Genomic DNA, 13,489 nt, shown 5'->3' with positions numbered 1-13,489 from the left:
GAACCTCCTATTATTAAACCAATTGCATGTTGCAAGACTGCTTGGGCTGCTTAATCCTTTAGAGCCAGTTCACTGCAGCATGTCTACATCAAGCCAATAATTTGTGCTTGCAAGAGGTTAAAGAAAGCGAGCGAAGCGCTTCTAATTAATTTAATCCGGCTGGCAATCTAGGTGTGATGCTTCACCCCCCCCCCAGTATTGTTTCTGCAATCAAAGCCCTGTGTGTCCGTATCTCAAAAATTCCTGGTAGTTCTCATTCTGGGTGGTTTGGGACGCTGTGGCACAGTGCATGCTTTTACGAAGAGCTGCCTGTTTTGCATTAGACCAATACCCATCTCCTCCAATCACCAGTGAGATGAACATATACGAGTGAAGTTTGTTTCCTCACCTGCCTTTCAAAGCCATCTCAGCTGGAGGCTGTCTCTGTCTCCTCTTTGCAGCAGCAAACTCTGTATGCTGAACATGCCTTGCATGATGTAATAGGAGCGAGTGGGAAATGTTGAAACGGAACCTTTCTGGCGACCGACGCGGAGCAGCCTAGTTGTCCAAGGACGTGTTCAGAATCCAGCCTGAAGATGGCAGCCTTAAAAGGATGCTTGCTGTCTTTGTGTGGCATGGATCGGTGCCCGTCGGAACGCACAGAAACCAGATTTCCTCGAGGGTTCTTGCTTAAACGTAGTAGCTATACTTCGGGGAGGAAGCCAGGTCTGAGTCTGTGCAGTGGGAGGCGGCGAGGGAACCGTAAGCTGCTGCCCTGGGTTCCAAGATGGAAGAAAAGTGATGTGCATGTGGAAATACAGTGGTACCTTGGTTCTTGAACGGCTTAGTTAATAGACAAATTGGCTCCTGAACACCCAAAAACCCGGAAGTAAGTTGAAATATACTTGGAGTCGAGGGTGGATTTCATGCTCTTTATTCAGCTCATAGTGGTGAGGAGGAATGGAAGTTCCCCCAGAACGTCTGCTTTATATACATTATTTACACAATGGGCCCCACGTGATTGGCTAATTCAGGGATTCTCCTGTAGACCAATCAGGTTACGGATTCACTTCCACCTGGAGCTGGATTGGGTGTGGTGTAGTGGTTAAGAGCGGTAGTCTTGTAATCTGGGGAACCGGGTTCGATTCCCCGCTCCTCCACATGCAGCTGCTGGGTGACCTTGGGCCAGTCACACTTCTTTGAAGTCTCTCAGCCCCACTCACCTCACAGAGTGTTTGTTGTGGGGGAGGAAGGGAAAGGAGAATGTTAGCCGCTTTGAGACTCCTTAAAGGGAGTGAAAGGCGGGATATCAAATCCAAACTCTTCTTCTTCTTCTTCTTCTTCTTCTCCTGTGGATCAATCAGACTGCTGTATTCTGGGTCCTATTGTTCTAGGACCAATCAGACTGCTGTATTCTGGGTCCTATTGTTCTAGGACCAATCAGACTGCTGCATTCTGAATCCTATTGTTCTAGGACCAATCAGACTGCTGCATTCTGAATCCTATTGTTCTAGGACCAATCAGACTGCTGCATTCTGAATCCTATTGTTCTAGGACCAATCAGACTGCTGAATTTTGGATCCTATTCAACTTAGTACATAACATAGGTGTTCTGGTTTGCAGACGTTTTTCGGAAGCTGAACGTCTGACGCGGTTTCCGCTTGAGTGCAGGAAGCTCCTGCAGCCAATCGGAAGCCGCGCCTTGGTTTTCAAACGGTTTCGGGAGTCAAACGGACTTCCGGAACGGATGAAGTTCAAGAACCAAGGTTCCACTGTAAATAAATGATTTGTGTGCAGGAAGGTCCAGGTCCAGTTCATCTCAGAAGGATGAAGGTAGCAGGTGATGTGGAAGACTCCAGAAGACTTGGAGAGGCACTGGCAGAGTGCTCTCAAGGCTGGGCTGGACACCCAAATAGCCTGACCTAGAACGATAGAGTTGGCAGGGACTCTGAGGATCATCTAGTCCACCCCCTTTCAATGTAGGAATAGGCAGCTGTCTCTTTCAGGGATCGAACCTGCAACCTTGGCACTGTCAGCAGCATGCCTTAACCAACTGAGCTTGCTATAACTGTCCTCTATTCCGCTGATCTCTTGCGCAAGGGCAAGGGCTATAGTAAAATGGTAGGGCAGCTGTTCTGCATGCAGAAGGTCCCTAGTTCAGTCCCTCCCATTTCCAGGTATGGCTGGGGGAAAGACTTGAAACCGCAGAGACCTGCTGCCAGCCAGTGTGGGCAGTTCTGAGCTAGAAGGACCCGTGGCCTGATTCTGTATAAAGCACCTTCCAATCCTCCAACTCCCTTTATAGTGTGCATATTATTGCCTCTTCCTCTTGGACTTTCCCCAAAATCCTGGAACAAGATTTCATTAAAATGTGGAGGCTGCTTTCTCTCTTCTTCTTTCTCTCTTCTTTTCTTTTAAGTTTCTAACCCTCTTGACTTCAAGGAGCAATTACAAAAGGCAAGCTTTGGTCAGCCTTTAAGTTGCACGAAGCCAATTTATTGCAAAATAAAGGCAGCTGCGAACGAGCCAGGACAGAATTCTCATTCGAGCGCTGAACGCACCTCTCCTCCCAGCTCTGGTACTTTTTCTTATTTCTCCCTCCTGAGTCTGAAATTCCTTTGACCCGCTCAGAGAATACGCTTGGAACGTGCCTGGTGGGAAGAACATGATCCCGCCGAGAGCAAAAATGGCTGCTTTGTTCTGCCTTTGCAAAAAAACACCTTGATAAGACTTTGCTTTGATTCCCTGAGATGTGTGGCGAAGAGTGAGCAATAAAACAGTCTCTCTCTTGTTGCAGGCTACCTTAAGTGCGATACGGACGATGGCTGTGAGAACAAAGAAGAAGTCGGGGGTGAAGAACTTTTTGACACCGTCAATTCCTCGATCGTCTCCGGGGACAGCATCAGGTTCTTTGTGAATGTCAACTTGGATGTACAGCAGAATGTCACAGGTAAGGATGCTGCCTCCTTCATACCTGAGACCATCTTGGTGTGTCTCTCTCTCATAAATTCCCGTCTGGTTGTAAAATTGTTTTCCATGGCCTGGTTTGCACATCACTTTTTAGATCGCAGCTAAGTTTAGCGATGGGACGCGGGTGGTGCTGTGGGTTAAACCACAGAGACGAGGACTTGCCAATCAGAAGATCGGCGGTTCAAATCCCGCGACGGGGTGAGCTCCCATTGCTCGGTCCCTCCTCCTGCCAACCTAGCAGTTCGAAAGCACATCAAGTGCAAATAGATAAATAGGTACCACTCTGGCAGGAAGGTAAACGGCATTTCCGTGTGCTGCTCTGGTTTTCAGAAGCGGCTTAGTCATGCTGGCCACATGACCCGGAAGCTGTACGCTGGCTCCCTCAGCCAATAAAGCGAGATGAGCGCCACAACCCCAGAGTTGGTCATGACTGGACCTAATGGTCAGGGGTCCCTTTACCTTTTAAGCTTAACGATGGCTTAAAGGTGGATACCATTGTTTTGGTGATGGGGAGAAAATCATCCCTCCTTCGCTTCTTCTCTGGTCCTGCTGCCGCCACGCTACTGGCAACTAAACCATGGTTTGATTGAACCTTGCATCCAAGCCCAGGCTCATGGTTTGTCTCTCCCCCAGCAAGCCTGTGTTTGGCTGTTAACACTAAACCAAAATGCATCTCAGCTCCAAGTAGTGGCTGTGATCTTCTCCCCGTGCAACACCAGGCTGTGCGTTCACCTTTAAACCATAGTTAAGCTTAACCATGGTTTACAGTGTTGTGCGAACGAGAATGGGCCTGTTTCTCATTTTGCACAAGGCAGTCGTCTTGGCACGTGTTAGAGGACTTGGTTGTGTGACGGCGCATGAGTGTTCGAAATGGGAAGACTCTTTGGGGTGTGTTTATTGAACTCAAACAGGAATTGGCCTCACTTGTGTAGGTGTGACCGTGCGACTAATACAAGTTGAGCCAAGACTGGGTGGGCTGGCCTAAGCAGAGGGAGAGAAGGGGTAAAGAGGCTGCCCTTACTAAAATATCATTTTCCTGGCACGCTTGGGAAATACTTCCATCTTCCTAGAGAGAGATTTGTAAAAAGCTGGGAAACACTGAATTAGCCCCTAAAGTGTTAAGACTTAACAGAACGCTCTCCCTCCACAAAAAACACACACCTAAGGCTACGGAAGTCAATTTTGAAGACACAGGCTGCTTTCTATTTGCAGAAGAATTGGAAGGTTTTTTTATTTGAAACTCTGTTTGCATGTGCGTTGTGTGTCATGTTTCTATATGCAACGAGGTGTATAATAGTACAGTTGATCGCATCAGGAGGAGAACAAAGCATGGGCGCAACAGAGGCACAAAGAGTCGTCTCCATCATTTTTACAATACATAATTTCCCCCATAACGTCCCGCTTGTCTTCGCTTCCATCTGCGCTGTTTGCTGACTGTGTTAGCACAACAGCAGGTGCCTGAGCTTCTGGGAAATCTCGTTCCGTGCCAGGGGTTGTCAAACATTTTGGGCCTATGGATACATTTCCAGACGGGGGAAACTGTTGTGAGAATTGCACACGGACACACACACACACACACACACACACTGCAACCAAGCACACACCACAAATCTCTTCAGTTGCCTGCAACAGAATGCTGCCTCCAAGCTTAATTTCAGCAAGAGGAAAGGCGGGGGAAAGGAGGCGCTGTGGGCACCAGGGAAGGCCTCTGCATATGTGCCCTCGGGCGTCACATTGGTAACCCCCTGTAAAGCCCATCTGAACCCCTGCTGCCAGTCAGCTCGATGCCCCAATGGTGGCCTGGTTCAGTATAAAGCACTTCCTTTGTTCTTATAATTGAAAGAAAAGGCTGTAGCTGTCAGGAGCAGGTCAGCAAGAAATCACACAGCATCAGTGAAGTTAACTGTTTACTCTTGGAAACATGGTTGATGCAGGAGATCAGGCCTAGCGAGCTCAGCAGCTCAAATTGGTAGATCTTGCCCCTGTTGTGGAGACTGAAGATCCCACAGTTCCCACAGTCTCCTTCCTTCCCGGGTCCTTCCCAAGCAATCTGAGACTATGCCGCCATGCCTGAATTTGCTCCTCCCACTTCAGACCTCTTCTGGTTCTGGGAGTCCATTGGGGAGGGGAGCTGGTTGCAGCAGGAGGGAGATACTCCCTGGATTCTTCAGCCTCATCTCTGCCTCTTGGCCCTTCCCCTACTCTCCAACCTTTGCTTTTGCCTCTGATTCTGGACTGCTCTCTGCCACAGACTCTCTCAGCTCACGAAACCCTGCTGCCTCTTCTGACGCCTCTTCCTCCCAGTCTGCTCCCTCTTCTCCCTCCGACCACGCATCGTCGACCCACCACTAATCCCCTAGCTCTGAGCTTTCTTCCCCTGGCAATTCCCAGCGGTTGCCTCCCTCCCACTCCTCTGCATCTAGCCAGTCCATAACGGTAGCTCACCTGGAAAACTGCTACCAGTCAATGTAGACCACACTGAGTTAAATGGACCAGTGCTCTGATTTGGCACAAAGCAATTTCGTATGTTTCTGTGGCCCTGTGTAGCGCATCTCTCTCTTTCTCTCTCTAGCTAGGCTGCCCTTCTCCGCCTAGGGAGAAACCACCTCTTTGACTCATCTGCATTAGCTACTGCTATGTTTCTCTCCCACAAACTGCGGTGTACCATATTTTTCACTCTATAGGGCGCACCTAGTTTTTTTTGGGGGGGGAAATAAAGAAGAAAAATTGGCTGGCTGTCTTGGCTTCCTCTTTCGCCACGCACAACCTCTCCAGCCGGGAGAGGCTGCACGCAGCTTCATTTTTAGCTGCAGGGCTGGGGAACAGGTCCGGGAGCAGTGGCAAGCGCTGCGGATAGCTGCCCGAAGCCCGGGGTGCGCAGCGCTGTGCTCCCCGGGCTTCGGGCTGCAGGCTGCAATCTGCAAGCCTTCGGAGCCCGGCGGGAACTCCCGCCGCACTCCGAAGGCTCGCGGATAGCTTCCTGAAGCCTGGAGAGCGAGAGGGGTCGGTGCGCACCGACTGCTCTCGCTCTCCAGGCTTCAGCGAAAGCCTGCATTTGCTCCATAGGACGCACACACATTTCCCCTTCATTTTTGGAGGGGAAAAAGTGTGTCCTATAGAGCAAAAAATACAGTATATCTTTCCACCCTTCTCCTTGCACCACAAGGCGCTTTCTTCTCTCTGCACCTTGAGATACGCCGACGCTGACAATGCAATAAGCCCGACGGCCCCCGGAGGGTTGGGTGGGGAGGTGGACGCAGGGCGAGGCGAGGCGAAATGAGGGGCAGCTAAATTTAGCACCTTCCCCTTGGGGTGTGCATGGAGGAATGCCAGAATGTCGGCCTGCTCATTGTGCCCCCGCTGCGTCCGTGTCTTGCTATTCTGTTTACGCAATCGATTGTGCCATTATTTGCCTCTCTGCTATTCGAAAAATCCTGCCCTTGTGAATTAGCATTGTTCGACTGCAGAGGAAAAAACCCTCGCCGGAATGAATAGAGGATACCGGCCCCTTGCTCTTAGCTTTCCCCGGCTGGTCTAAGGCCTTTTCCCCTGCTGCTTTCGCAAGCTGCAAGTTACGTGACTCCCATCGCCTGCTGAACCCAAACATGTGCCGTATAACGCTTGGCCCACAGCTGTGAGGCGTCTGTCTTGCAGTGCAGAGAGGAGTCCGGCTGGTAGCTGTCAACTTTTCCCTTTTCTTGTGAGGAATCCTATTCGGAATAAGGGAATTTCCCTTAAAAAAAGGGAGAAGTTGACAACTGTGGTCTGGCTGCCGGATGAGGCCAAAGGCCCAGCCAATCCAGTGACCAGCCAGATGTGGCGATGGGAAACCTCTGAGCAGGACCTGAGTTCTGCCTGGAACTGCCTGCCTGTTAACATTGGACAGGCACCTTTGCTATGCTGTTTTACGACTTCTTCTAAAAACATCACTCCATGCCGGGAAGGCTACCCAGACACATCATTTAGTTATATATACATTAGGTTTTTTTTTAAAAAAATATTCTGCTGGTTTCTATCTGTGCATCATGGATGATCACTTTATATACCCTGCCTAGAGATGTGCAGTGGAACCTTGGTTCTCAAACTTAATCTGTTCGACTCCCAAAACCGTTCAAAAACCAAGGCATGGCTTCTGATTGGCTGCAGGAGGTTCCTGCAGTTAAACAGAAGCCTCGTCGGACGTTCAGCTTCCGAAAAATGTTCGAAAACTGGAACACTTAATTCCAGGTTTTCGGCATTCGGGAGCCGATTTGTTCGTCAACTAAGCCGTTTGAGAAACAAGGTATGACTGTATTTCTTTTTGATTAAGCAGTTTGCATGTTTTCCCAAGTAAATAATAAGAGCGCATGAGAGAGGGTGGCGCACTTTGGAGAAGGTGGCGCACCTCTTTATGCACGTCCAGAAACTGACAATCCGTTCTCTAAATCAGGGGGGGGGCAACTTGAATAAAATATTGTGGGGTGCAGATAAGCCCGCCCCCCGCATCATTGATCACACACCATTTGAATGCCCATCAACTTTGGGGAGACTAGGCCCCCACAAATAATTTATTGGTGGGGCTGAAAAGACCCTAGGAGTTGACTTGTGTGCTCTAAAATAACATGTTACCCTTCCTGTTACTCTTCTTCCTAAACTCTGGTGGGCTCTTAGGGCTGCTGGAAAGGCTGTTCTATATTTTGTCTTGTGGATCTAGGGATCTTAGTGGACCACAAGCTTAGCACAAGTCAACAGTGTGATCCAGCAGCAAATAAAGCTAATGCTATTCTAGGCTGCATAGACAGGGTTAAAGGAAGCACCGTATTTTTCGCTCTATAAGACACACTTTTTTCCCTTCAAAAATTAAGGGGAAATGTGTGTGCATCCTATGGAGCGAATGCAGGCTCCTTGGCTTCAGCGATAGCAACGCAAAGCCTCCGAAGCGCAGACGGAGAGCTCCCCCGCGCTCCGGAGGCTTCTAGTTGCTTTCGCTGAAGCCGCCTGAAGGGAACTCCCGCTGCGCTCCAGAGGCTTCAGGCAGCTATCCGCAAGCCTTCGGAGTGCAGCAGGAGTTCCTGCTGCGCTCCAAAGGCTTGCGGATAGCCGCCTGAAGCCTGGAGAGCAAGAGGGGTCGGTGCACACCGACCCCTCTTTCTCTCCAGGCTTCGCTTCGCTGGAGAGGCGCTGCACAGTTTTCCCTCTCTGCGCAGCACCCCTTCAGTGAAGCGGGAGGAGAAATGGAAGGGGCTCTGTTTCTCCTGCCGCTTCGCTGAAGGGGTGCTGAGCAGAGAGGGGGAGAATTCCCCCCCCCCCCGTTTTCCTCCTCCTATGGTCCGGTGCGTCCTATAGAGCGAAAAATACGGTAATGCTCTATTGTGCCTTGGTCAGACCACACCACTATTGTTTCCAGTTCTGGGTACCACCATTGAAGAAGGATGTGGACAAGCTGGGACATGTACAGAGGAGGCCAACCAAGATGATCAAGGGTCTGGAAACCAAGCCTGATGAGGAACGGTTGAGGGAATTGGGTATGTTTAACCAGGAAAAGAGGAGACAGAGAAGAGATGTGATAGGCATCTCAAGCGTTGTTAGTTGAGAGAGGGAACAAGCTTTTTTTCTCCCGCTCTGGAGGGTAGAACTCAAACCCAAGGCTTCACGTTACAAGAAAGGAGATTTTGACTAAACTTCAGGAAGAACTTTCTGGTGGTAAGAGCTGTTTGAGAGTGGAACCGACTCTCTCGCTCGCTGGACCAAAGACTTGGTTTGGGGTTCATTGGCTAAGTGCTCACATCCATCATTATTTGATGGAAGGGAGAAATTCCTACTTGAAGGTGTGGTATCGCTTTGAGAGCAATTTCTTGGGAATGGTTTGCACAGAGGCCACTGCACATCTCAGAGACTCGCTTCGAACAACAAAGTGTTAAATAAAATTTGAAGCCGTCTGCTCCCTATGCATGGGCTCATAGGTATGACTCATGCAACCTCGGTCTTCAGAAGGCTGCTGGAATATAAATTTCTCTGGGCGTTAGTGCTTCCTAGAAATTGCGCGACACGCTTAGTTTCTAAAGTATCTCTTCCAAATCATTATGCACTGTAGAAGAGCAATTTAAAAATGCAGTGCATTCGAATTTAATCTAAGCACACAGGCTGTTCAAATATTATTGTTATTGCCCATTAGGCTGCCGCTGCCACATTCTGAAATTAATGATTAATTGAACTCCACAGCTGCACGCAAATGTGTCCCAGTTTCCTGCAAAAACCGGCAATTTTGGTTGAGGTGGGAAGGCTAAGGCCTGTTAAGGGTTGTCCGTTTTGGCAGAGGCTGATTTCTCCCTTGGCTGTATTGGTCCATGGATGTCTCAGCCAATCAGGGAACATGTCAAAATACTACATAGCCAGTCAGATTTGATCCGCAAGATGATGCAAGTGAGAGCAATTGCAATAATTAAACGTTTTCACAAGGAGTGCTGAAATATTGCCAGAGACAGACATCCTTTTTTGGCGTGATTGACACCATTTGTCAAAACGAAACGAAACACCTTGCTCTGCTAATCTTTAAATGTTAAGTTTTAATCTGTGCTCAGGAGGTGTGCCTAGTCTTTGCTCAGTGCTTCGTTCTCATATCTGAGAAGCGGTTTTGGTATACAGTCATACCCCATGTTACGTTTGCTTCATGTTACGTTTTTTCAGGTTGCGTCCCGCGGCGACCCAGAAGTACCGGAAAGGGTTATTTCCGGGTTTCGCTGCTCGCACATGCGCAGTAGCGCTAAATCGCGCATGCGCACAAGCGCCAAATCATGCTGCGCACCTGCGCAGATACAACGCTTCAGGTTGCGGGCTTTTCATGTTGCGAACAGGCCTCCGGAACGGATCCTGTTTGCAACCAAAGGTACCACTGTACTGCAGCAAGCTGGCACCTAGCTACCCTCAGGCTGAATATTTTTAAATAATGAAATGAAAACATAAGAAGGGTCCCCATCTAGGCCAGTATCCTGTTCTCACAGTGGCCAACCAGATGCGTCATCTGGGAATGCCAACAGCAGGATTCGAACACAAGAGCCCTCTTCCATCCTGTGGTTTCCAGCAACTGATATTCATAAGCATCACTGCCTCTGATTGTGAGGCAGAGGAGAGCCATCAGGGCTGGTAGCCATCGATAGGCCTCTTCTTCCTCCTCCCAAAAAATCTGGGAGGGGAAGTCCTTTTCTGACTGCCACTGCTTCTTCTTCAGTTGACAGAGACCATGCTTGTATATTCTTTTTTTTTTTTACTATTTATATTTTATTGAGGAGATAATAATAATAATAATAATAATAATAATAATAATAATAATAATAATTTATACTCCGCCCATCTGGCTGGGTTTCCCCAGCCACTCTGGGCGGCTTCCAACTAAATATTAAAAACAATAGAGCATCAGACATTAAAAACTTCCCTAAAAGTAAAATAGTTGTTTATTGCCTTGATATCTGTTGGGAGGGTGTTCCACAGGGCAGGCGCCACTACCGAGAAGGCCCTCTGCCTGGTTACTTGTAACCTCACTTCTTGCGGCGAGGGAACTGCCAGAAGGCCCTCGGCTTATAATTTTTTTAAAAAATAATTTTTATTATTTTTCCATTTAAACATATATAATCACATCATCATTATCCACATTACTTCTTTGGCTCTTTAGAGCCTATCGACTTCCTTCCCTCCCACCTGATGGCTTTCAAAAGTAATCTTTGTATCACTGCATTTTATATATTTCCCAATTCTAATATAACTCACGGCAAGATACCTCAAAATTTAAATAAATATAGAAAGGTAAGAAATTTCTCATTACAAGTCTTTGGGTCACCCTGCTAGTGTTGTTAATTGCTTACAATGATCTTTCAAATATTGTATAAATTCGCTCCAGTCCTTTTGGAATACTTGACTGTGCTGGTTTCGGGTTTTTCCCATCAGCTTCGCCAGTTCCGCAAAGTCTATCATCTTCATCTGCCACTCTTCTTTTATTGAGATTATAATAGTGAGTTAAAGGAAATAAAAGGGAGGGGGAGAGAATAGAAAAGAGAAAAATAAAGAGGGTACATTAAAAACATTATAAAAAGCAAAGGAAAACAGCAGTAAGAAAATAACCATAAAGTATAGGGACGCGGGTGGCGCTGCGGGTTAAACCACAGAGCCTAGGACTTGCCGATCAGAAGGTCAGCAGTTCGAATCCCCGCAACGGGGTGAGATCCCATTGCTTGGTCCCTGCTCCTGCCAACCTAGCAGTTTGAAAGCATGTCAAAGTGCAAGTAGATAAATAGGTACCGCTCCGGCGGGAAGATAAACGGCGTTTCCGAGCGCTGCTCTGGTTTGCCAGAAGCGGCTTAGTCATGCTGGCCACATGACCCGGAAGCTGTACGCCAGCTCCCTCGGCCAATAAAGTGAGATGAGCACTGCAATCCCAGAGTCAGCCACGACTGGACCTAATGGTCAGGGGTCCCTTTACCTTTACTTTATAATTAAGGTTACAAAACTTTGGAGTATATATGTAGAGGTATAAATTAATCACTGGGGTATATGTTGATTTAGGTGCCACTATAGTTTCGATAAATACGTTTCAAATATCATTAAATTTGTCCATGCTATGTAATGGTAAACTACCTTAAAAGCCTTTTCAGGAGAGGTGGGTTTTTTTTGGAATTAACACCTCAGCCTGATGGAACAGAATCCAGGAGGAAGAGAGTCTACCTTTTCTCTGAAGAGTTAAAGGTGCTGCACGCAATTCTTCGCCTCCCCATTTTATCCCCACAATGACCGTGTGAGGTAGGTTAGAGTGAAATAAGAGTGTCCCAATGAGCTTTGTGGTTGGCCCAGGATCTGAACCCAGGTCTCCCAGGTCCGGTTCAAACACTCGTAACCACAATTAGCATTTGGAGTTGAGCCTGGAAACCGACTGACGGAAAACGCAGCCAGGCCAGAATTCAGGTTATATCCTTGGGTCCGCCTGGTCCCTTTCAGCAATCCGCCTGCCGAATTCTGTGCCAGCCAAAGTTTCTGCAACTGTCTCCAAACGCAGCCCCAGGCGTCGCGCAGTGCAGTAGTCTAACCTAGATTGCTAAAACGGCGTTGATACAGAAGCCAGTACCATACCCTCCAACATTTCTCCGATGAAAATACAGTGGACGCTTGGGTTGCGAACATGATCCATGCGGGATGCACATTCGCAGCACGTGCGGGTTGCGATTCGGCGCGCCTGTGCATGCACAAAGCGCGATTTAGTGCTTCTGCGCAACCGCGAAACCTGGAAGTAACCCGTTCCGATACTTCCAGGTTTCGGCGGGTGCGTAACCTGAAAAACCGCAACCTGAAGTGGCTGTGACCCGAGGTATGACTGTAGGTGTACAGCGGGACATTGTGGGATCAAATCGGAAACCGGGACGGCTTCTGTAAATCCAAGACTCTCCCTGGAAAACAGGGACACTTGGAGGATCTGCAACACTCCCTTTTGTCAGTGACCTTTCTGGCTTCAAAACAAAAAAAATTTTTTCCTTCCAGTAGCACCTTAAAGACCAACTAACTTAGTTGGTCTTTAAGGTGCTACTGGAAGGAAAAATTTTTTTTTGTTTTGACTATGGCAGACCAACACGGCTACCTATCTGTAACTTTCTGGCTTCGCTACTGGTCTTGAACATGACGGCGATTATTGCAAAGGCAGAATTTCTGGTGGTTTGGGGGGGGGGCTTGTAGCTTGCTGTGGCTGCTCTCATTTCCCCTTCCAACCCCCTAAATCACTGACTAGATGGACAACTGACCTAGTTGTCCCCCTGCCCCATTGATAGGTCAGACCGCTCTCGTAATAGCATTCAACTCCTGTTTTAATAGACCATTGGGAACAGACGTTTTATACCCTTTAAAACTATGTTCTGAGCTCTCTGGGAGCACTTAACTCCTAACAGGCTCATCTGAGCCATGCGATTGAAAGCAACAACCCCTTACTGTTCATGTTGTTATTTATTAGGTTTAGAAAACATGCCCAGAGCCTCGAGGCGTTTGGATGCATGTGGATAATGCAAGTATAATAAATCTCATACTTGCGCTGTCATAGGCTTGCTTTTAAAACTGCCAATGTGCTAAACTTTAGCATAATTTCACCTGGGGGAGTGAAGGAGAGGGAGGGGAAAAAGAACAGGGCTTGCACAATTTATTGAAGCTAGTCAAGTTGGAAGTCTGTCTTGTGGAATTCAGGGCTGCGCTATGTTTTTTAATGGTTTCCCCCCCATCCCACCTTAGAATCATAGAATAACAATAAATAGGTAAAAAAAAAATAACTAAAATGGTATTGGATTGGAAATAAGTGGTATTTAGTAACAAAGTTAATAAGAATATGCAAAAATGAATTGATAATGGATGAAAATACTGAGTTATAAAATGTTAATTTATAGAGATAAGATAAATGAAAGAGGGTAAGGATTTGCTGATTTGATTATTTAAATGGGAATACAAGAAGGGGAGGTGTGAGGAAGTCAAAGAAACAAGCAAATGAGTTTTAAATTATGAAAAAGAATTGTTTTTAATTTTTTGTATTTTTTTGTGT

General features: G+C 47.5%; 1 protein-coding gene across 5 annotated transcripts in view; it reads left to right on the top strand.

The window, feature by feature from the left end:
* SLC4A11 (solute carrier family 4 member 11) overlaps positions 1-13,489 on the top strand; it is a 234,448-nt gene that overhangs the window by 123,691 nt on the left and 97,268 nt on the right. For all 5 annotated transcript variants that reach the window (XM_083571209.1, XM_083571208.1, XM_083571212.1 and 2 more), the window contains exon 3: positions 2,777-2,929. In XM_083571209.1, coding sequence (XP_083427335.1) covers positions 2,777-2,929 — 153 coding nt within the window. The remainder of the gene's footprint in view (positions 1-2,776; positions 2,930-13,489) is intronic.

Source organism: Podarcis filfolensis, assembly GCF_964270895.1.
Source record: "Podarcis filfolensis genome assembly, chromosome: 9".
NCBI classification, from domain to species: domain Eukaryota; kingdom Metazoa; phylum Chordata; class Lepidosauria; order Squamata; family Lacertidae; genus Podarcis; species Podarcis filfolensis.
This window is presented reverse-complemented; position numbering and strand designations above follow the sequence as displayed.